The sequence below is a fragment of the Orcinus orca genome, chromosome 3 (assembly GCF_937001465.1).
Source record: "Orcinus orca chromosome 3, mOrcOrc1.1, whole genome shotgun sequence".
NCBI lineage: Eukaryota > Metazoa > Chordata > Mammalia > Artiodactyla > Delphinidae > Orcinus > Orcinus orca.
In genome coordinates, this window is record NC_064561.1 from 18,635,077 (window position 1) to 18,659,627 (window position 24,551).

A 24,551-nucleotide genomic window follows, 5' to 3' on the forward strand; every position below is an offset into this window, starting at 1 on the left:
TCCTCCGCTTTCTTAGGTCTGGTTGTTTTCATTGCGACGAGCATGCCCCGCCCATTCCCAGCCCAGACCAGTAAGGTCTCCGGGACCGCACCTCCCAGCCTTCTAGGAGCGCCCGAAAACTCCGTGGTTCAGCCCCGCGGTCTTCAGTAGCTTGCAGGAGCGCCCTAATTGTTTCCAAAGTCGCCTGGAGCAGTGCGCCCCGCTACGCCACCCCAGAGCTCCTGCCCCTTACGCCCTGCGCACTCATTTCGGACTCCAAGTCATTTCGTTTTCTGAACTCGGATTTGGATCCTGCTGGGAATGGATCTCCCTGAAAAACCAGGGATTTAGATTTCCCAACGCAAAGAATTCGTGACTTCTCTACCCTCACTTGGCTGCATTTCTCCTTTGGTTGGCGGGTATGAGTGAAGGGATATTGCTGCCTCAAAGGCAGTTATTTTTCTTTTTCAACCCCATTCGGGGCAAAGATTCCAATCTTCTGCCAGTTTGAACTGTAAGGGTATCTCTAATCCCTAGAAGGAAGGACAGGGGAACCCAAAGAGTCGAGGTACGCCTTGCCCTGCCTCTTGGGCTTTCTAAGACCCGCAGGGACGCTGAGATGCCTTGTTAACCTCAGCGGTCTCAACCCCTCAGTTCAGTCGTTGGCACTATAGGCACCAGGACCCGTGCAGGCTGACAGCGAGAGGGGGGCCAGTAGTGCGGAAACACCCTCTGCCTTCCTTCCTTCGCTCGCACCCCTTCCTCCTCCGTAGTGGGTCCGCAGGCCGAGCAGCAGGACAGGAGGCTGAGAAGGGCTAAGAAGACTGGAGTGAAGGGCACAGAGAACTTGACCTCACATGTGCCAGCTCACCACCAGGTGTGATGAGGCCAAGGGGTACCCCGGGTGTGTGCCGCTGCCTGCGTGATCCTAAAAAGCTAGTGGGAGAACCAACCCTCAAATAGAGAACCAAGAATAGATTTTTAAACCTCACACAAATTACTTTGATATATGATAAACGTAGCAATTTGATTCAATGAATAAGGTAGTTTATTTAATGAATAGAGCTGGTATATTTTACTATTGGTTTAGAAGAGACTCAGTCCCTTGATTCTCAATTTTATTTTTAAAAAGGAAAAAATATTAGTGTATGTGTTACTGAGTCCAAACTTTCTCTGCTTGCCACATAACAGGCAAATAAATCAGGAGACGAGGTGTTGAGCCAAGGAATGGTAACTTTATTTGGAAAGCAGGTTTCTGAGAAGATGGCAGACTAATGTCCTAGAGTAACATCTTATCAGGGTCTGGATGCTAGGTTTTTTTATAGAACAGAGAGAGGGTAGAGGTGAGGAAGTAAAGTAAAAGGCCATAAGTCTTGCAAAATATCTCCTGGTTTTTGGCCATCCACAGGGAGGGGCTGTGTTAATTTCTTCTTTTCTGCAGCCATTCACAGTTGGGCAGGGTCAGGGTGTTTCCCTGTGAGCTGAACAAAGGCACTTTAGTTTAATATTCAGGCAGAGGGGCAGGGTTCCCCGAGGGAGGCCATTACATATGCCTATAGCTATAGACAACTGCCTTTTAGTGATTATAGTAACAAAAAGTAATGGAGAGCAAAGGTTAAAGTAAAAGAAACAGATCCAACATGGGGTCAGATTTTGTTCTTCCCTGTTCTATGTGTATGCCTGTATTTTTCTATGAGCATAATAAGTTGTGGACAGATACACACTACTAATGTTGTTTATCTCATGTTGAGGTGAATTTGCTTAACATGGGGTTTTGTGATTAATCCAGGTTAATATGTATAAATATATATTCATGTATAATATATATTCATCTATATATGTCTTATATGTATATAAATCTTTTGGGTTGACTGTTACAAAGACACTATATAACTTTTGTAATTTATAAAACTCTTATTAAGATTTGTTTCATAAAAAAATACCAAGATGTTTCCTGAGGAACATAAGAGAAATCTGGAAAAAAATAACAAGCTACACTGATATCAGACTAGAGAAGCTAATTGGTGGGAAAGAATTAGGAGTCTACAACTGTCCCATATGAGATCTTAGTGTGGAAAAATGTTGTTACAAATCAATGTTAGACTGTTAAATAAATTATATTGGAAAAACCAGCTAGCTGATTGAGGGGAAATTGGATGACTAATTTACTGCACAAACTAAAATAAATTTAAGATGATTCATGGCATAATATTTTGATCCAAATAATGAGGAAAACATGGGTGAAGCCAGTAAAATTAAGGGGAGATTTCTCACTTGGGGTTCCTCAAGCACTAATAAGAGATGACTAGATCAATACACAACTCAGAAAAGCAATGCAGAGGAGAAAAAAATGTAAACTGCCAATAAACATGAAACTTTTAAACTTTCACTAGCAATCGAGTAAATGAAAACTGAAAAAATAACCAACTAGGAGACATCACTCTCAGTTAAAAAATTGTCCAAAATGATCAATGTCGATAAGGATGTGCTGAAACTGACACTGACATTTTGGGAGGCATGCAAACCAGTATTATCTTTCAGGAAGGCAGTCTGGCACAAGGGGATAATTATATGGAAATGTAATTGTGCATCACAGAGGTTTCAATTCCAGACTTTTAAAATATAATACATAAAAAAAACTGCAAATAAAATCCCTAGAGGCTTGTTTACTCAGAATTCTATGTATCTGCTCATAAATGAGGTAGACCTACATATAAATAAGTAAATTATGAGTAAAATAAGTACATTATAAGAAATATGGTATATAAATGGCAAACCAACTAGGCCACAGCATGTTTCTGTTAGGAGAGCTCAGACTAAGGCACTTCACAGCAGGTTCTTTCCTGGGAATGACCTCTTATGAACCTCAAGACTCACGGATTGCTCTTGGAAATGTTTGTATTTAATCAAAATATTTCTTCTCTATCACAAACTGAAACTGAGCCCCTCTAAAATTTAGTTCCCTTTGTGAGTTTATGATTAAGCTCTCTACTCAAAACTTTATTCCCTTGTTTGCCTCTTCTGACCTCAATCACGTGTTAACTGAACACTAATCAAACAGAATCAGATGACTAAAATTGCTATTGTCTATAACATCATTAATGTACTAAAATTGCTGTTGTAGATATCATCATTAACACACAAACTCAGGATGTTTCTCCAGAGCAGGAAGAGCTCACAGATCCCCCAGGTGGCTAGAGAATTGTAAACTGGAAACATCCTGACTTCTACAACTGTGCTTAAGAGATGTCACAAGACGATGATTAATTCCAACTTCTTTTTTCTTCTTCTTTAAAAACACTCCCAACTCAAAGGCCAGGTTGGAGCAGATCTGAGGCTTGTCTCCCACTCCCTTGCTTGGTGCCCTGCAATAAACCCTTACTTTACTGCAAACATCGGCTGTCAGAGTTTGGCTTTCTGTGCTGCAGTCACAGGAGCCCTTGCTCAATAACAAAACCACATGCAAATGACTTAAAAGTTATATTGAAGGTAACATTGAAGACTCTTACAGGCTTAGCAAATCAGGTATTATTTATTTATTGCTTATAAGACACTGGAGAGCTAATATTTGATGATCAGATTTACAAAGCCTGTTGGAAATGGGAAAGGCTGGAGCTAAGGGAACCAAGGAGGAGAATTAATCAGAAAACGTGAGGCCAGAAAAAGCAAAGTGTCTGCTGGAACAGAAAGGAGAGGAATAAATTCAAGAGCTATTTCCAAGATAGAGCAAACAAAACTTAATGATGGATTCAGATGGTGGTGATGGGGAAGGGTTGTATAGGTAGACTTTAAATAAAAAGCCTTATTGAAATCAGCTAGAAACAATGGGGTGAAGGTCCTCAACTGTGATCTCAATGAGTGAAGTCCCAAAAGTTCTATCCCCTTCAACCATTTCCATCCACCAGCAGCAACCACTGCTTCCCTCAATGCCACTTTTCCACCAGTCACCTCCACTGGGGCTTTTTACCTATATCTTCCAGTAGTTTCACCTCCTTAAATTCACTCAGTTAATCAGCACAGTGAGCCTTCATCATGAGCTCCCATTTTAACATTCCCAGTCTCTGAGCTGTCCCTCACCATATTTCTACTTCACCCTTAGAAGGAAAGGAAACCACCCAGTTTTCTCTGTTTTGTGAGGGCCACAGGCTGGGAAATTACCTTATCAGTACTTGTTTAACTTTAGTTCCAGGACTTTGGTGGCTCAAGGCTGAGGGGAAGCATGGGTGGGGGTGGAGGGCAGGGCAGATGACCAGCAGGAGTTGGGTGCAGGGTGGGGTACCAGTCTTCAGACTGGTGGGGTCGAGCAAAGGAACCACCACTAGAGGGCTGAGAGGGAAGGGCATGGTTGTAGGGGTGAGGGAAGCAGGTCATTGAGGGAGGTGGTGTTGGGTAGGAGTAGGGGCAAGCAGGGCGCTCAGGCAAGAAACCGGAGAAGGTGGCAGGAGACAGATGGGCCAGTGGCTGGAGCAGTGACCTCTCTTGTTTCCGCTGCTTAGCTCTGCGGTTCTGGAACCAGACCTGAGGAGGGAGAATAGCCACATCAGAGCCTCTCTCTCAAATAGGTGGCATTGTCATATGCGGCTACAGACGTATAGGGCATAAGACTCCCCCACATCCCCAGAGGAAGTAAAGCTCTTGCAGAAGGCATAGTTGAACCAGGACTAGTGACAAAGCAAGACCCACACCATTCCCCCATTCCATGTCTAAATTTGCCCTGCTACAACTTTGGGTGAGTAAGAAATGTCAACTTGTAAAAAGAAAGAGATAAACATGACACAGTGGCATTTCACCTCCACAGAGAATGGGAAATTTCCGCTAGGGTTATTAGAGACTAAGACTATGGATGAGTTTAATTGTTACAGACCAGGTTAGATTTAGGGTACAGTTTATTCTTAAGATTAACTAACTCTATGGTTAGAATTGAGCATCAGGTTGAGTTTCAAGGCCATGGTTAGGGACAAGGTTGCATACGTGTGTGAATAGTTAGGATTGAATTTCTGTTGGAGTTCACATCACTGTTAAGGCTGGGGTTTGATATTGAAATTCAAGTTAGATTAGGTTAGCTCCAAGGTTAAACTCAAGTGACATTCCTGATGTAGATGAGGTTATGCTGACTCTTGGGTAAGACTCTGTTCTGGTGAACATTTGGGTTAGGGTTATAGTGCCCTGAGAATTTATGCCCCAGTAGTTGCCAATCACCGAATCTGCATTTCTTCAGGGGATGGTAGGGGGAGGATCCTGGGCCATCACCTGGATTCTGGCCTCGCTGAGGCCTGTGTCCCGGGCGAGGCCTTCTCGGGCCCAAATGTCAGGGTACTGGTCCCTCCCAAAAGCTGACTCCAGCTGTTCCAAGTGCGCTGGACTGAAGGTGGTGCGGTGGCGGCGCCGGGAGTGTGGGCGACCCCTCTGTTCTCCTTGCGAGCAAAGACTTGGTCTCCCCACTCTTACACCAGAGAGGTTCCTGTAGGGCTGAGTGCTCATGTCTGAGAAGGAGGGGGGAGGGAGAGTTTGCTGCCGCATGGACCACCCATCCATCCCAGACCACATATGCTGGAACCCCCAGATTCTACTAGGACCCAGTGTGTTGCTCATACACTCTGCCCTGACCAGAAATTCTTCAGCTTTCAGAATTAGCTGAATCCAGCTCAGCCTTGGCCCTGCTTCACTTCTGAGTCCCCTAACCCATGCTGCCCTCTCGACATGAAGTCCGCCCCTCAGACTCACTTGTCCTGAGCACTCACGCTCCCTCTGCCTCACTTCTGCACCTTGTGCCCACTAGCTATTACACACCCCCGGATGCATCCCCATGTAAGGCATGCCCCTCCATAGCCTTTCACCTCTCTCAGCACACATACCACCTTCTTGGGTCTCACCTTGTGGATCTCCTATTCACTCTGACAACCTAACAAACTGCCCAGGTCTCTGTCTAAGACCCCTATTAGTTGCTCCCTGCTCTCATGGTTCACATGCAACTTAAACCTTTATATTGTTCCCATTGTCCTATTCCCTCCACCTGGGAAGATGAAACATTCCTCACTCTTCTACTCAGACACACCCTCCTCACACATACATTTCATCTTCTCCCCTATCCCAGTCCTGGCCTGGCCACCAGGCTGCAGGAACCTGAGCTCGTGGGAAAGGCTTGCCTCTTCTCCCTACAGGCTCACTAAGCCCCCACACTAATTAGTCTGAGAGCCAGCTAGGGAATAGAGAACAGGAGCAAAAGGAAACACCTGGGAGGCACACACAGAGAAAAGATATCTGGAGGATCCCATCCCCATGGGGACCCAGTGAGTAGTCCCTACCCAGTGCTCACTGCCCACCTTAGCCCCCTGCTCTCCTCGGATCCAAAGCCCTGGACCCTCCAAATCTCTTCCTTGGAGAAAACAGTGCAGTGGGCAAACTGAGGTCAGGAGTGAGGAGACAGATTTCAGCTCTGCCTCTGCCCCTTCCTCATCAGTCAGGGCCTCAGTGTGCCACTCTGTAAAGCAAAGGAGTTGTATCACCCCATGTATTCTAAGACTCCCTTGTTTTAAACATTCTAGGATTCTGTTTTTTTATTTCTCCTCTTCACTCTCCTCGTGGCGAACCATTGGCCCATGGAGCCTGGGCATGGAGAATGCACACCTGCTGCTTCCTCAGGACCACCCCAGAGATTCACTCACCCACCGTGGAGGTCGAAGTCCCAACGGCTGCGTAGCCCTCGGGCCAGAGAGTGCTGCAAACTCGCCCCTTTTTTTGTTTACCCTGCTCACTCTTCCCTTCTGCATCCATGGCTCACAACAAAGACCAAAGACAGCCCAGTCTCGTGTCCCTGAGTCTCTGATTTTGGATCAGTCTTTCTCTGGTTCTGTTCCCCTCTATGCCTTGTATATCACTGTTTTCCCCCTGTCTATACCTCTCTCTGAATCTCTCTCCCTGTGTAGCTATAGATAGAACTTTTTCCCCCTCTCTCCTTTTTCTAACTTTTATTTCTATTTCTAATTCCCCATTCCTTTGCTTATCATCTCATTCTGCCTTGTCCTCACCCTGTTTCTCTTAGTCTCCACTTTTCTCCCCCTGCCCCTTCTCTCTGGGATGCTGTTCTCTCCTTTTGCTCTCAGCTGCCTACTTTCCCAGCTTGCAATCCCACACTAACTCTTTCTCCCTGAGCCTTGGAGGAGTGACCTGTTCCTCACCCCTGTGGGCCCATCCAATCATTGCCTGGTCACCAGAGCCCTCATCATCAGGGGAGGATCACAAGCCGGATGAAGGAAGGTGCTCTGTTGGAGGGTCCAGGGACTGGGGCCAAGAGCTCATATTCCCAGAGGACCAAATTCTTTTGTCCTGTTAAATCGCCTCCTGGGAGCAGGCAGGGGAAGGAAGAGAAAATACATTCCTCTTGAGACCCCTCCTCAGAACCTCATCATGAGAGGAGAAGGAGAGGGTGTGCAAATGGAGACCAGGAGTAGGGCCTGCCTTGTGTCTCGGTATGTGGGTGATTCCCAAAAACTTCTTTCCAGGAAACTAAAAAACTAAAAAACACAAGTACATTCTGGCCCCTCATAGATATCCTGATTCTCAGAATACACTGGACACCCCGTCAGGACAACCTGAACCATAGGATGAGTCTCCTGGACACCACAGTTCTCAAGTACTTTCTGCTTTCCTCTCCGAAATGTCACCTTCTCATTCACCCAGAATCCCCCAGGACTCCATGACCTTCCAAGGTCACCCAGCTATTCAGAGAGCACTTACCTCAAGAGCATCTGTATTCCAGGTGCATCCTGATCTCCCTGGACCTCAGGACTCTGCAGAAGACTGAGATTCCCATGACATCCTGACCACCTGATTCTTCAAGGAAACCCTGACATACCCAGCATCCTTGAGCAGTCAGGACACCCTGATACATGCAGTACTCTGCTTCTTGAGATTACTTAGATCTAAGAAGTACATTCTGACATCCTTGGGACATCCTGACCCTTTAAAGACAGCACAATACCCTAGGACTCTAGGGTCCTTTAGGACACACTGAAACCTAGAGCATTCAACCTCAACTAGGAGATTATCCCTGTCCCCCGCCATGAAGTCCTGAAATGTCAGAATAGACTGAATCAATGAGGGCACCCTAATCCCCTTGGAACACACTGTACTCATAAGACTGTCTGATCCCCAAGGTTATGATAATCCTTCACACACATCCTTTAAAAGAACAATTTAAGACAGAAAAACATGGTAATCTTCCAGGATCCTGAGGAAAGCCATGGATCAGAAGTATAAGTAACACATGAGAGCTTGTTAGAAATGCAAAATTTGAGGCCCCACTTCAGTCCTACTGAATCAGCATATTCACTGTAACAAGATCCCAAAGAAAACTGACTGTACACTTGTCTTCATCAGCTCTGGCTGCCATAACAAAATACCAAAGGCAAGGTGGCTAAAACAACAGATATCTATTTCTCACAGTTCAGCAGGCTGAGAAGTCCATGATTAAGATGTCAGTTGATTCAGTTTCTGAGAGCCTTTTCCTGGGTTAGACAGCCACCTTCTGTGTCTTCACAAGACAGAAAGAGAACTCAGTCCTGGTCTCTTTTCTATTCTTATAAAGACACTACTCTCATCTTGGGGCCTCACCCTCATGATCTCACTTAACCCTAATCACCTCCCAAAGGCCCCACCTCCAAATATCATTGCATCACATTGAGGTTAGGACTCAACATATGAAGTGGTAGGGAGACACAAACATTCAGGTCATAACAACATAAAAGTCGAGAAGCACTGATTCAAACGCCAACCCCTCTCCCCCTACCCCAGGGTATACTGTGACCTCCTAGAGAAACCCGAGCTGCATGACAGTTCTGCCTCCCAAGATTCAAGTAGTCAACTTGGATCCACAAGCACACACTGAATTCCAATACTCTTGCTGCCTGAAAATAGCCTAACCCTATAAGGGAACTCTGACCAGCCATCCAAAACAGCCTGATGATCCCAGGACACTCTGATATTACAAAGAAACTCTGACCTACAACCCTGCTCCCCAAGACATTGAGACACTACAGGTTTGACTTGACATCCCAAGATACCATTATTTCCTAGGAGGCTGGGGAGGAGTTTGTTTTCCAGGGCATCCTGATTCCCACTCCCAACCCTGACCTCCAAGGAAGCCTGATACCCAGGGTTCTCTCACCCTACAAGAGTCAGGATGGTGTGGTGGGGAAGAATACAGGTTCTGAAGCCAGGCTGCCCTGGGTTCAAATATCAGCTATACCACTTACTAACTATATGAAACCAGGCTCATTACTTTTTATCTGCTCCTCAGCTTTATCATCAAGGGATAATAATAGTCAATTCTCTTTATATAAGTAGTTTTGTTCCATAAAGTCACGATAAACACTGAATTAGTGAATACTGAACCGCATGCTGCAGAGAGGTTGGGCCCATGAGCCATGGCCGCTGAGTCTGCGCGTCCTGAGCCTGTGCTCCGCAACGGGAGAGGCCACAACAGTGAGAGGTCCGCATACCGCAAAAAAAAAAAAAAAAATCTTTGGGAACTTGGATTACATAAATATGTCTTAGCTATGACACCAAAAGACCTTATATAAATGAACAAACAGGTAAATTGAACATCAAAGTTAAGAACTTCTGCTCTTCAAAATACACTGATAATGAATTAAAAGACAAGTTACATACTGTAAGAAAATATTTGCAAATCATATATCTAATAAGAACATTTATCTGCTAATTCATATATCTGATAAATGATAACTATGCCCAATATACAAATTCAAGAATGTAAAGACAAACAATGTAATTTTTTAAAATGCAAAAAATTTGAACAGACAATTCACCAAGAAATATATGCAATACAGCCACCTTGGAAAAGAGTTTGGCAGTTTCTTAAAAATGTTAATTTCTTAAAATGATCCAGACTTTCCTCTTCTAGCTAATTAATCCAAGAGAAGAAAAAGCATTGATCCATACCAAGTCTTGTAGTTGAATGTTGCTAGCAGCTTTATTTCTAAGAGACGACACAAGTCTTCATAGACAGGAGCTTGTATGAGCAGTTGTGGTATAGCCGTGAAATGGAATATTACCAGCAATAAAAAGGAATAAACTACAGCTACAGCATGGATGAATCTCAAAACAATTATGCTAAATTAAGGAAGCCAGACAAAAGTGTACATGTTATTTCATTTCTGCAAAACCCAAGAACAAAAGTTGGCAAAGCACAGCCTATAAGCAAAATCCAGCCCTCTGCTTTGTTTTTTCTTTTTTTTAACAAGTTCTTTGGAACATAGCCATCATCATTCTTTTCATATCTATGGCTGCTCTCCTTCTACAATGGGAGAGGTGACATTGCAACATCTTACTCAGTAACTGGCATTTTACAGTAAAAATTTGCTGACTCTTGCTTTAGTGTACGTGTTTAAGTACATAGAAAATACAATGGAATCTACAGAAACATTCCTAGAATTAATAAGCTAATTTCAGAGTACAAGGTAAATACGCAAAATCAACTCTGTTTCTATATGTTAGCAATAAAAGATTAGAATTTAATCCTCCCCAAATTAATCAACAGATTCAATACAACCCAATCAAAATCTTAACAATTTTAAAGAAATCAACAAGGTGATTTAAAGGTTTATAATGAAAAGCAAAGGACCTAAAATAACATAAAACCTTGAAAATGAAGATCAAGTTCAGATCACTTACATTATTGATTTCAACATTTAACAGAAAGATTCAATAATCATGACAGTATGGTATTGGCGTTAGAAAAACATAGAAATGAATGGAACACACAGAAACTCCAGAAATAGAATTGAATTTCAACAAAGGTGCAAGTATAATTCAATATGGAAACAGAAATCTTTTTAGCAGGTGATGCTGGAACAGCTGGTTATCAGTATAATAAAAACTAACTCTATTTTTTACCTCACATCATATTCACTCACGGAAATGAATCAGAGTTAAAGACAAAATTCTATTAAACTACTGGAAGAAAACATGGGACAAAATATTTGTTACACTGACTTAGGCAAAGATTTCATGAATAGGACATAAAAAGCATAACTTTAAGGGGAAAGAGTGATAAGATGAACATTAAAATTAATTTTTTTCCCTTCATAAGGCATAAGAAAATTAAAAGCAAACCAGAAACTGGGAGAAAATATTTGCAAAATTTACAATTGAGTCCAGAAAGAAAACAAACTTACAACTGAAAAGTGAGAAGAAAAACAACTCAATAAAAATCCGCAAACAACCCATTAAAAATGGGGAAAATATATCAACATAACTTCACAAAAGAAGATATATGAATAGGTGATAAGTATAATATGCTCAACATCACTAGTTAACAGGAAAATGCAAATTAAACACACAATGACATATTATTATACATTCAGTAGAATAGTTTATGTTAAAAAGACTAACAATACCCAGTGTTGATAAGGATGTGTAACAATTAAAACTCTCAAATATTGCTGATAGGAATGCAAACTGTACAGCTATTTTTTGCAAAAACAGTATTGCAGTATCTTATAAAGTTAAAACATTTACCATAAAACCCAGTAATCACATTCCAAGAAAAATGAAAACATATGGCCACACACAAACTTCTACAGAAATGTACATGGTGGTATTATATACACATTGTATACCTATATAGAGCTATGCATACATATTTATACATAATAGTTCTAAACTGGAAACAAACCAATTTCCTCAACTGTTGAATGGTTATAAAAATTGTGGATCTCCTTGCTATGGAATATACTTCACAGGAATGAAAAGGAACACAATGTTAATAAATGCAACAAATTTGTGATACATTGACAACATGGATTAATCTCAAAAGCATTATGCTAAGTGAAAGAATTCAAACACAAAAGACCACATACTGTATGATTCCATTTATATTAAATTCTAGGAAACACAAAAGTGTAGTGGAAGAAAGCAGATCAGTGATTACTTGATCATGGGAGGGTGCTAACTACAAAGGGAAACAAGAAAACTTTTTAGGGTGATATAACTGTTGTGTTTCTTATTGTGGTAGTGGTTACATGACAACATGATTTTAAAATTCATTGAAGTGTAACTTAAATGGGTAATGTTTATTATCTATCAATTATAACTCAACCCCCCCCAAAAATTAATTTCACAATATGGGAAGAAAAGAGACATAAAAATTAAGCAAATGAAAAAAAATGCAATTATTTTTTAAAAATAGGCAATTATTAACTTCAGGAACATTCAAAAGTTGTGCAAGGAAAAACAAAAAAGATTAGTACACTGACAGTGTATAACAGAGTCAGAAAGTCAATAATAGATATTGACATACCTCCAAATTGTGATGTACCTATAATTGGAGCATTTGAGGAAGAGGAAAAGGGATGGTGAAGTGGTATTAACTCATCATCTGTCAAAATGGGAAGACAGTGTATTGTAAATCAATGAACAAAAATAGCATTATAAGCATATTATTTAGAAACATATAAAAGTATATTGGGAAGTTGGATCATGGAGTGGAAAGATAGGTAGGAACTACCTTTCTCATTTAAAGACGTTTAACTTTTAAAGCTATGCTAATATATTTATTTGACTAAAATAATTTTAAAATAAAAATTATTGATTAAATACTTGACTTATTCAGTTTTTATATTCCTTTATTATTAATAAGAGCATTTAAGGCTATTTTCACGTAGATTTTTATATTTTTTTCTCTAATTTATGATGATTTGGTTTTTGTTTTGTTTTGTTTTGTTTTTGGCGTAATGTAGGACTATTTTCCATGCCCCGAGGCAATACTTTCCATTGAAATCTCCTCATGGGTTCCTTAAAATTTAAGGCAGGCAAGCTAAAAGCAAAATGTTTTCTATCTTCAGGAAACAAAGGAATAGTGAAAAAACAATCTTTTAAATCTATAACTAAAAGATGATAATTGTGTGGTATGACTGTTGGAGAGGGTAGGCCTGGTTGAAGAGTTCCCATTATTAGCATAGTTTTATTGACAGCTCTTAGATCCTGTAATAACCTATGTTTTTCAGATTTTCTTTGTCTTTTTTTAATGGTGATTTTTTTTTACATCTTTATTGGAGTATAATTGCTTTACAACGGTGTGTTAGTTTCTGCTTTATAACAAAGTGAATCAGTAATACATATACATATGCTCCCGTATCTCTTCCCTCTTGCGTCTCCCTCCCTCCCACCCTCCCTATCCCACCCCTCCAGGCTGGTAAATGTTTTAACTTTCTGTAAGAGTTGCTCCACGTGTAGATGTATTTCTGGTGTATCTGTGGGGAGGAAGGTGATCTCCGCGTCTTACTCTTCTGCCATCTTCCCCTCCCTCTCTGCCATATTTTTAAATTAACTACTTGATCTATCAAATTCTGGGAATTGTATATTAAAATCCATCATTAAGACAATCAACTTCTTTAAAAAATTTTTATAAACCTTTGCCTAACCTATCTCTATTATGCATTGCTTACATTGCTATAGCAAACAGTTGCTACATTGTTTTGTTTGATTTCATAACTGTGATTAAGTTTTATGAATTTGTCCTTTGTTATAAAATATTCCTCTTTTGTGATTTATCCCTGTAGTTGACTTAATTATTGCTTTGTCTGTAATTAATCACGCCACCAATGTTCTCTAATTTTTGCACTTGCCTAAAACATCTTTGCCCAATTTCATATTTGTGTTCTTTCTTTTTTAAAAATTGGTTTTAAAACTCACTTTGTAAAAATTTTGCTATGTATATGCACACAAATAGAAACTTAAAAATACACACCCAAGTTCAATAGCCAACAGATATTATTTAGATGACCACATATATAGCCCACACCCAGTATTCCCTACCCCCGTCCACAGGCCAGCATTTCTAAGTGGTACCTCTGGTTTCCTATGTCAGGTACACAGCAACTATTACAGAGATTAATTGAGACAGAATTTAGGTTCTGTTCTTAGACATTACTTTCTTACTATAAATTGACAAACATTTTATTTGAAAGAAGAAAGAGTACAGAGTCCTAAAGACTTAAGGATTATACAAAAGGGAGTCCCTGTAGAATAAAGAATGGAGCTACCATGAATATCTGTGGTCCAATTTCACTGGCTTCACAATTTTTCTTCAGGTTAATTCTGAGCACAGAGCAACGGACCAAGTATATTTTGTCTGTGACATGGGCATGAGATGTACTTGATGCAATGGGAAGCAACAACTCTGAGCACTAAACTGATTTCCCCTCAGGCTGAGATATCTGTATCCAGAGAGGATAGAAACAAAGAACAGTTAGTAAGTGTGCCTTTAATGAGGAGCTGTGGGGAATCCACCTTAGAGGCACCTGTCTGGATCTAAGTGTTCTCCAGTGAGAAAAGCTTTCTTACTCCCCCACTAGCTGTGACTTTCTCATGATTCAGGGTCAAGCAAGGAGCCAGTGGAGACAGGGGTCCCATGATAGCGTCAAGCAAGGAGCCAATGGAGACAGGGGTCCCATGATAGCCTCTCACAGCAGCAGAGCAGCCAGGTAAGAAAATCTTGGAAAGCAGGTGAGGACACAGATCTCCAACAAAGACAGATTCACACAGACAAAAACACATACATTTACATTTGGAGAAACACACACTAAATTCTTCAGCATCTCACCAAGTTCAAACGGGAAACATCACCTGGTTTAACATGTACAAGCCTTTCCTCTTTCAGGATGGACTGCCCATTACAGAATAGAGCAAGCATGTTTCCAAGGTGGAAATAGAAAATTAAGCAGTGGGAAAGGAAAGAGTTAACTAAGGGCAGCAGTGCTAAGATCAGTGATGGCAGGCTCTTCGAAATTCTGGCCAAAGCTCCAAGCCAAGAGCCACCCTCCTTCCTCACAAAAGAGACTCTTCTGTCAGACATTCAAGACCCTCCTATTCTGCCCTTAATCTCCACCGTTTTATTAGTTGCTTCCCTGTGTACCTTCATTCTGGTCTATGACCACATTACAGAAGTGTCTCAGAAGGAGGTTGCTTGGATGCTACATGGAACCCCACAGAGGGGGTCAGCTTGACCTGGGGTCCAGGCACTAAGCATCCTCAGTTTTAAGGTCCAGGAACACAAACACTCAATGCTGCAAAACATCAGATGTCTCAGAGACAGTCACAAACTAAAGAGACTTGCAAGGGAGTATGAAACCAGGCCCTCTTACCATATTGACTTGGGGGTTGGGGGCAACGTTGATTGTACTCCTGATAGGACTATCCCAGCAAACATTGACAAGAAGTGGCTAACCTTAATGCTGGCAGATCTCTCGACATAGAGTCTGGGTTATTTAGAGCCTGTAGACCTGTTTTTGCCTTTGCCAGTTCCCAGACTATAGGAAAACCCTACCACCATCCTGCTATACGACTTTCACCTTCTACTACCATCTCCATTACGGGAAATAGCTTATAATTAAGACCCTAATATCAATATCTACTCTTTGGAGCACAATGATAAAGTTGGCACAAATATTGTTTTGGTTTTTCCTTGATGCAACCTCTGTACCCCCCACTTCTACATTCTACATCCTTTCCCTGAAGTACCTTCTTTGAATAGCTCTGGGTACTGCCAACTACTGCCTTTCTACCTTTTAATTCTGTGATATAATTTATAGGAAAAATGGCTTCAGATCTCAGAATTTTCCATTGGTTTTACTAATTTAACTCTCAAAATGCTAGGATAATTTATAATCACCATACTATATACATCCTGCAACCACTCTCCTAAAAGTATAGCCTGTGACATCCTTTATCTCAGTCAGTCAAGACATTTAACCTGTAAATCTCCTCCCCTGAAATGCCATCTCCTCTCCTCTTTACTATTTGAATACTGTGAATTCTTACAGATTCAAAATACTCTGACTCTTCCTGACTGCATTAATTCCTTAAGGCTGGGATTATCACTTGGATATGCCCCATGACTTTACTTTCTTTATGAATCTCATTTTCCTCTTTAAAAATAATACCGAATACCAGTGATCCTGTTTTGGCAAGCACAGGGAGAAAAGAAGTCTCTTCATAGAATCCAGTACATTGCAAACTCACTAGCATGCTTAGCTCATCCAAGCCAATATTTGTGAGCTACTGCAATGACATTTTGATGCTATTCAGTTACAAGGTTGAGGGAAAACTGCCAGGCAGATCCTTCAATGCCTAGAAGTAGTATAATCCTGAGAAAATAAGAGAGATCCAGAATGAATTTGAGTGAGTTGTATAAAGTTATTCTGGTAAAAGAACTTATGACTTTAAACAAATAGCTAAATCTCATTGCTTCATTCTTCCCTTCTGCTTAATGAAGCTTGTTATTTTTTAAATTTACATATTTTAAATCTGTAAGAAAGGTATGTAAAGCAGGAAGACACTGCCTGGCACTTGGTTATAGTCGCAATAAATGGTTGATAATTGAAACTTGGAAGTAAAACTAGGGAGGAATATAAAGAAAAGGGCATTTCAGCTGTTTCAAGACTATAAATGGTATGCGTTCTTTCAATCTAATCTGTCATCACCTAATTTCTCTGAATTCCAGATTCTTCATCTCTGATTCTTCTTCTCAGGGTCCTCATTTATGAATGATGGATTACTGAAGTTCCCTGGTGGCCTAGACGTTAGGATTCCAGGTTTTTACTGCTGTGACCCAGGTTCAATACCTGGCCAGGGAACTGAGATCTCACAAGCCATGTGAGGCGGCCAAAAAAAAAAGAAAAAAAAAAAAAAAATATATATATATATATATAAATGATATGGATTAAAAGAAATTGTGTATGTGAAAATAACTTGTATATACCAGATATTCATTAACTGTTAGTTAAGTATGAATTAAGCTGCATGAAATCAAAGATAATTAAACACAAAATAAAATTATAGAAATTAACCAGCTATTTATTTCATTAAAACTCGTTTCATAGAATTATTTAATGTGAATTAATTCTCAATGACAAAACAGTATCATTAAAAATTTGCTCAAATTATGACATTATCAATCTCATCTACTTTTATATTTGAAATGTTATTAATTAAGAAATAAATTTTGGATCTGGTACCATTAACAAATTGTAGGGCTTCCCTGGTGGTGCAGTGATTGAGAGTCTGCCTGCCGATGCAGGGGACATGGGTTCATGCCCCGGTCCGGGAAGATCCCACATGCCGCAGAGCGGCTAGGCCTGTGAGCCATGGCCGCTGAGCCTGTGCGTCCGGAGCTTGTGCTCCGCAACGGAAGAGGCCACAACAGTGAGAGGTCCTCGTACTGCAAAAAAAAAAAAAAATTGTAATCTCTAAACAATATATGGAGCCCAATTAAATAAATATTTCCTTTAACTTTTGACCACATTTTCTCCCCTGCAGAAATAGGCAGAAACAATCAGACTGGAGTCACAGAATTCATTCTCCTGGGACTCTGGGCAGTCAGAGCAGGAGGAGGTTCTCTTTGGGCTGTTCTTGTGGATGTACCTGGTCACCCTCATTGGGAACTTTCTCATTGTTTTGGCTATCAGCTGTGACATCTCCAAACACCCATGTACTTCTTCTTGGCCAACCTCTCCTGTGTTAACATCTGCTTTTCATCAGTCACAATCCCCACGATGCTGGTGAATCACATACTGGGAAACAAGTCTATCTCCTACATGGAATGTATGACCCAGATCTACTTCTTCATCATTTTCATCAACATGGATGGGTTCCTCCTGAGTGTGATGGCCTATGATGATTATACTGTCATCTGTTGCCCACTCCACTACACCATGATCATGAAGCCCAAACTCTGTGTCCTTCTGGTGGCTGCATCTCAGGTCAGTACAAATCTGCATGCTCTCCTACACACTCTTTTCATGGTTCAACTCACATTTTGTTCCAACAATGCTGTGTATCACTTTTTCTGTGACCCTTATCTTATTCTAAAACTCTCTTGTTTGAATACCTTTATCAGTGACCTGATGGTATTCACTGTGGGTGAATTGGTATTTATGACACAATTTACATGTATCATCATTTCATATGATTACATCTTCTCTAATATACTGAAGTTGCCATCTGCCCATGGAATAAGGAAAAACTTGTCCCCGTGTGGATCCCATGTCACTGTGGTCTCTCACTTCTATGGGGCAATCCTGGGGGTCTATAAGCACCCTTCATCCTCCTACTCAGTACAAGATGTGTTGACTACTGTCATCTTCACAGTGGTGACTCCCCTCATCAATCCCTTCATCTGCAGCCTGAGAAATCATGACACAAAGGGAGCTTTAAGGAAACTAATTTCATATTCTATACTTTAAAAATTTTAGAATTGAGAGGACTCTTGGATAGCATACATTTTTTCATTTTACAAACCAAGAAACTGAGTCCCTATAGGTGTAAATTTACCTATGACTATTCCTCTAATTAATGATATGTTATCATGGTCATGCTTTTAAATATGAGGCTGATAGGTGCTCATAAGTCATAAAACCATTAGTTATCTATAAAAAGGTGTGATTTTAAAACATTCATTTTAAAGACAACAAAAATTCAGGAAAAGACAGGATTGGGTCCAGCAACCCTATAAGACCGTGGCTACCATATGGTCTGAGAATTTCAGAAAACTTTAGAGCTGGCTCTCCTCAGTGTCACCTGTCCTCTATGGCCTTACATTAGGAGATGTTAAATTATCCCCAATTTACTGAGTCACAGAAAAGTTACCTTTTCCAGGACTGTACAACTGGCAATTATTGGTTACAAATGGTCCTGTTACTTTCAGGGTCTTTTGTCATTACTGAATTAGTTAATTTTTCCTCTCTCCTAGGCTCAATTCCTACCCTCACCTCTCACAGCTCAGAACCTACCCCTGCACTATTCTTCTTCCCCCACCACCAATCTAACTTTTTGGTGCTTTATTGCCTGGCATGGGTGTCAGGGATGGGTATCAGAGGGTGAGCCTCAGACAGTAGCTAGACTTCCTCATATAAATCTCGGTATCCCTTCAAATTTAGATGTGCTAAGAGAAGCAGAGGTTCCCTTAATGCTAAAGTGTCCAGAGTTACTATAGCACCTTAGGAACATGAAAACATGAATTAATTACAGGATTTGGATTAGAACCCAGAAATTCTGACGCCAAGTCCAGAGTTTGTTCCAATCCATGGGGCAAGTTTCCAGGAACCCTTGCCTCTTTTCCTACTGTACATCTGAGGGTTCCCACCTCGTCTTCCTTTGTGTCCAGAGAACACTCACCTAAATCTCCAGTGGTCATTCTTCAATAGCCTTCAATTCCTCATTGGCCTTCTCTCCTTTCTCAATCTTCTCTTATCTCGTGAAAAATCAGTACTCATTGTGCTCACTCTCACCTCCTTTCCCTTGTGGTCCCAACACTGACCAGCTCTTACCATGAGCACAGCAACAGGCTTATAGTGGTTCTGACTGCCTCCTGCCTCCCCCTACACATACCTGTCCTGCACACAGAATCAGTTTAATCCTCCTAAAACATTGATGGCATCCTGTCAGCCAATCCTTATAGAAATATTGAAGAGGCCAGGATAAATCCAAGTATTACCTTCAAATACAATGCCCAAGATGACTTGGCCCTGAGCCATACTTACAACTTTGTCATCAACTCACATAATTATATGTTCCATGACTTTCTCCTAATTCTCTTCCTCTTTCTTTCATTCATCTGCTGAAAGACTCCCTTGATTTTTTTAAGACTCTAATAATCGTGCATTCCCCTTAACTCCTTTACTAATTACATCTCACAGGCGTGTACTGAGCACACAGCATAGTTCTTCTTGGATGTAGTAAATGAGCTCCCAAATGTATGTTGGTGCCAGTGGGAACCTGACTACATGTGATTAAAATCAATGTAGTGTTCAGAACTGTTGTTTTATTTTAGAAGTAGTTTAGTGCAAATGTTTGAGATATAATAACATGGACTAATGTTGGTATTTAAGGTCACGTGACTCATTTTGGTCTCATCATATTCTTCCTTGTATTACCCATATCTGCATACATGTCTCCTCTGGTTATTACATTACATATTCACTTTGATAAAATACCATAGATTATACATGGGCACATCCCATACAATGCTCAGTAGAGTATTTGTTCATCCCAAATAATCATGTATTGAAAAATCACTGATGATGTGGTAGGCAAGTCTAATGGGAAACTGGGAAGTGAACATTCCTAGACACAAAAAAATCAGAAGGGTAAAAATTTAAATCTAGGAACTAAAGTACTGAGAATGTTACTCCAGAACACAGAAAGATTTCAATGCATTTTGGGACCCAAAGAAGCAGCAGGGTTGAATGAAAAGAGCCATGTTTGGGATATAGTTTTATTGCTCATCCCTCTCTCCCTCAATTCTCAGTCAAAAGTTGGCTGTGAGAAGGAGCATGAGGATAGAGAGAAATCAGTGAACTTACAATAGGGTACAAAGTCAAAGGGAAAATCAGTCTCTATCTACATGGTCCCCACTCGTTCATCTCAGGTGAGAAATCATCATTCACCAGACAGAAGATCCTGTCTGAAGGGGAAAAGAAATCTCAGCAGTGTCGAGTTAGCAGAAAGAGGAAAGGCCTCTGTCTTGCTCAGACTGGCTGTGGTGTGAAAGGTTATTATGCTGTTTAATTCTACCAGAGCCTCAAATCTTTAATCCTCCTACTGCTGGGGACCACCTTCAACTCCATCTTCACTGGCTCCTTGCATTACTTCAACCACTTAAGGGGAATGAAGGGGAAATAAGAAAAGGGGTTTACTCTAGGGTCCAGCCTCTGTTGTGGTTTCCTGCATGTGAGAGTCACACATGACATGAAGTGGTCATAAATTAAAGCTCAGCCTCATGCAGGGCTTCTGTGCCCTCTCCCCATAGAAGCAAAGCAGTGCCAGGCTAGCAGAGTACCCCCGGGAGCAGCCAGGAAACCAGGATTGTGTCTGGGAATTCACCCTCCAGGGCCTGAGTTAGCAGAGGCCAGGCCTGTGCCAGGAGCCTCTTCTCTGCAGCTGGGACTCCCTAAAGGCACCACTCCCACTTCGCCACAGGCAACTTCCATCTAGCACTAGTTAGCCAACAGGGAACAGCTCTTTGTGAGACAATTAAAACCATTTGGACCCAAACCACTTAGAGGGGTGGGATAGGGAGGGTGGGAGGGAAGTGAACGCAAGAGGGAAGAGATGTGGGAACATATGTATATGTATAACTGATTCACTTTGTTATAAAGCAGAAACTAACACACCATTGTAAAGGAATTATACTCCAATAAAGATGTTAAAAAAACCCAACAAAAACAGGGCTTCCCTGGTGGCGCAGTGGTTGAGAGTCTGCCTGCCGATGCAGGGGACATGGGTTCGTGCCCCGGTCCGGGAAGATCCCACATGCTGCGGAGCGGCTAGGCCGATGAGCCATGGCCGCTGAGCCTGCGCGTCCGGAGCTTGTGCTCTGCAATGGGAGAGGCCACAACAGTGAGAGGCCCGCATACTGCAAAAACAAACAAAAAACCATTTGAAGAGAAAAGTTGGGCTTCACCTCAGTGAATGTTGAAATAAAGGCTCATCCTTCTTCCTGGCACATTTCCCCAGATACTGTTCTCCCTGGAGGGAACAAGGATTGCTCCACGTCACGGCCATTGGAGGTATTTTCAAGTTTCATGGAATCATTTTCCTCTAACTTGTCCTTCAAGTGTCTGTTCCAAGGCCACGGTTTCCATCAGAGTCCAGCACCATCTCTCATGAGCTGAAGAAGCCCTTCCTGCTAGTCCCCAGTTATTGTAGCCTAGTAGAGATTCTTAATGTTCTGCCTGTAATATCTTGTCTCCTTGTGCTTGAAGGCAGAAAGCTAGGCTTTATATGAACATTATCTATCACATTGTCAATTGGCCTTCAAGCAGATGACTTTGTTCTTGGCATTGACCTTTTGTCACTTGAATATTGAAAGCTGGCTATGTCTAATTTATGAACTCTGATTCCAACTGAATCTGGTTTTCTAGATTAACGTTTCATTTGTGAACCACACAGAGCTACACAGTGTATTGCCAAGCCCACCGTCAAAACAAGCCACCTTTTATTCATTCTAAACTTCAAGCATATCCTGTTGCTCGTCAAAAACTACTGGTTCAGGTTCATCGTGATTTCTAAATGTGAGATACAACTGATATAAAGGCACAAACTTGCCCCTGTATTGTGGGTAGATATATTTGCCAAGAAGGAGGTGAGGTTATTTTTGTTGCATGAAAGTAGCTGCACATGTCCCTTAAGAATTCAGACTTGATGATGCAGATCAAATCCCACAATACAAAGCCATGATTACAACACAAACTCCCTATAGAACCTAAAAAGACCAAAGAATTGCCTAGTGATCCAGTTGTTTCAAGAAATTTCTATCGTAAACAAATTCAGCTTATATCCTTTTTTTTAAGGCATGTACATTGCTTTTATTTTTAGACACAATGCTATTGCACAGTTTTTAGACTACAGGATAGTGTAAACAATTTTTACATGCACTGCGAAACCAAAAACATTCACATGACTCGCTTTATTGCGGTGGTCTGGAACTGAACACGCAGTATCACAAAAGTCTGCCTCTAACGCTAATGTTTCCTCCTTTATTTGCCCATAGAACTTAATTGCCTGCATTGTGCATTATTTTTTTTTTTTTAAGGCACATTATCTTAGCACTTTTTTTTTTAACATCTTTATTGGGGTATAATTGCTTTACAATGGTGTGTTAGTTTCTGCTTTATAACAAAGTGAATCAGTTATACATATACATATGTTCTCATATCTCTTCCTTCTTGCATCTCCCTCCCTCCCACCCTCCCTATCCCACCCCTCCAGGCGGTCACAAAGCACCCAGCCGATATCCCTGTGCCATGCGGCTGCTTCCCACTAGCTACGTACCTTATGTTTGTTAGTGTGTATATGTCCATGACTCTCTCTCGCCCTGTCACATCAGCTTATATCCTTAAAAATTGTCATAATGAAGCCAAAAGTAGTCTTGAGAAATCATATCTAATATAATATTTTGGTAAAGAAATCATTCAAAGCCAAATAGGTAAATTACTCTGACTTTACTACATGAAGTGTGGAGTAGAGGATCAGGAAGGAGGGAACAGGGACATGGTATAATACTGATGACATTTATATGGTCAGGCCACTCAAGATAGGGACTCTCTTACTCTCTGTACATCCCCTGCTCAACCACTGCCTGCTTCATCTATACCCTACTCACACGACTGACCTTCCTACATGCTTGCCCCAGGCCCAGGCTAGTGATTGTCCTTATCAAAGGGGTAGTATGGGTCCTGGTAACTAATGTGCCACACTGACGTAATTCTCCCTATAACTGGCAATCTACACCCCCTACCCTCCATTAAGCCACTGATGTCTCTGTTGCTGACTCCAGGCTTCTTCTTTGGTCTTAAACTGGGCAAATGTAGGCATTATAGGCCTGCTGGGTGCAGCCCAACAGTTGGCAGAGCCAGCCAGTAGAACAAGGAATCTCCTGTGAGCACTGAGATGGTGGGAAACACAGGATGGGGAATGGAATGTTGCAGGGGCTGTCCACAAGCTGGTGGGGCCCGAAAGTTGTGGGCTTTATCCCGGGGTGGCCGGCCATTCACACAAGAGGTCCAAAAGTTGAGGGGGTAATCCTGAAAGTTGCAGGGGTAGTACTGCAGTGGATGTCTACTAGAATGTGGACCCTGTAGTGGCTTGTGCATGATGAATGGGGGCTGCCAAGAGATCTGGAGAAAAATGGCCCCTCATGGCTCTGTTATTGTATCAAAGTGAGCCTTCTGTAATTGGTTAAGCTAGCTCTCTAGAAGGAATTGGTATTTCTCTTCCTGTACCTTTGAGATGTATATGATCTACCTGGGTTCTCAGGAAGTTTAATCTAATCATATGTGATCTCTAAGAGAAACTGAAGAAAAAGGAACAAGGTTTTTTAAAATCTTCATGGGGATAATTATGTTTTAGGAATGTCTATCTAAAATAGTCTCTCAAGATTTTGGTAACTTGAAACTAAACTAAGTTACATGAAGAGAATTCATTGACTAACTAAGTAATTTCAAAAAAGGTAAAATATTGGAACATTAATTGCTGAGCAGGTCTAAGTTTATCTACTTTTGCCTGCTTAGGAGCATAAGACTAAAGCATTAAGCTTTCCAATCAGGAAATGCACAATTGTTTCTTGGTTTTTGCCAGAGATTAAGGTTTTTGAGGGTTAAGATTATAATCAGTCATAATTCTAGTTATAACCAAGTTTATCACTTACATTGTGATAAGATGTTTAACTGTGGCTTTATATCTTTTGTCTTTTATAGACAGTTATGTATGCTGATGCTTTTGCAAAAGTGCTTTATCTTCAAGATTCATAGGAACGACTTTTGACAATAACAAGTCTCTGATAAATTTCAGATTACACTGCAGAACTGGGTAAGAACTTAAATAATCCTAAAGGAAAACCTGATGGCTTCGTAAAAAGTTAATGGAAGGATTGGTTACTGAGTGAACTGGTGAATATGGTTATAATATTTATGGGTTTTGTCTGGAATGTTTTGATATGTGTTTTCCAGATAGAGGGATGCCCTTCCCCTCAAGTTAGTTGTGACTTACAGCAA

The 24,551-nt window shown here is 41.1% G+C and overlaps 1 protein-coding gene across 1 annotated transcript; it reads right to left on the reverse strand.

The window, feature by feature from the left end:
* Positions 1 to 3,499: 3,499 nt before the first annotated feature.
* Positions 3,500 to 7,115, reverse strand: PROP1 (PROP paired-like homeobox 1). Its single transcript, XM_049707716.1, has 4 exons — positions 6,645 to 7,115; positions 5,230 to 5,462; positions 4,138 to 4,497; positions 3,500 to 3,594 (listed from the first exon to the last, which is right to left on the reverse strand). The coding sequence occupies exons 1-3, from the start codon at positions 6,751 to 6,753 to the stop codon at positions 4,159 to 4,161; spliced, it is 681 nt and encodes a 226-aa protein (XP_049563673.1). The 5' UTR covers positions 6,754 to 7,115; the 3' UTR covers positions 3,500 to 3,594; positions 4,138 to 4,158.
* Positions 7,116 to 24,551: the final 17,436 nt, after the last annotated feature.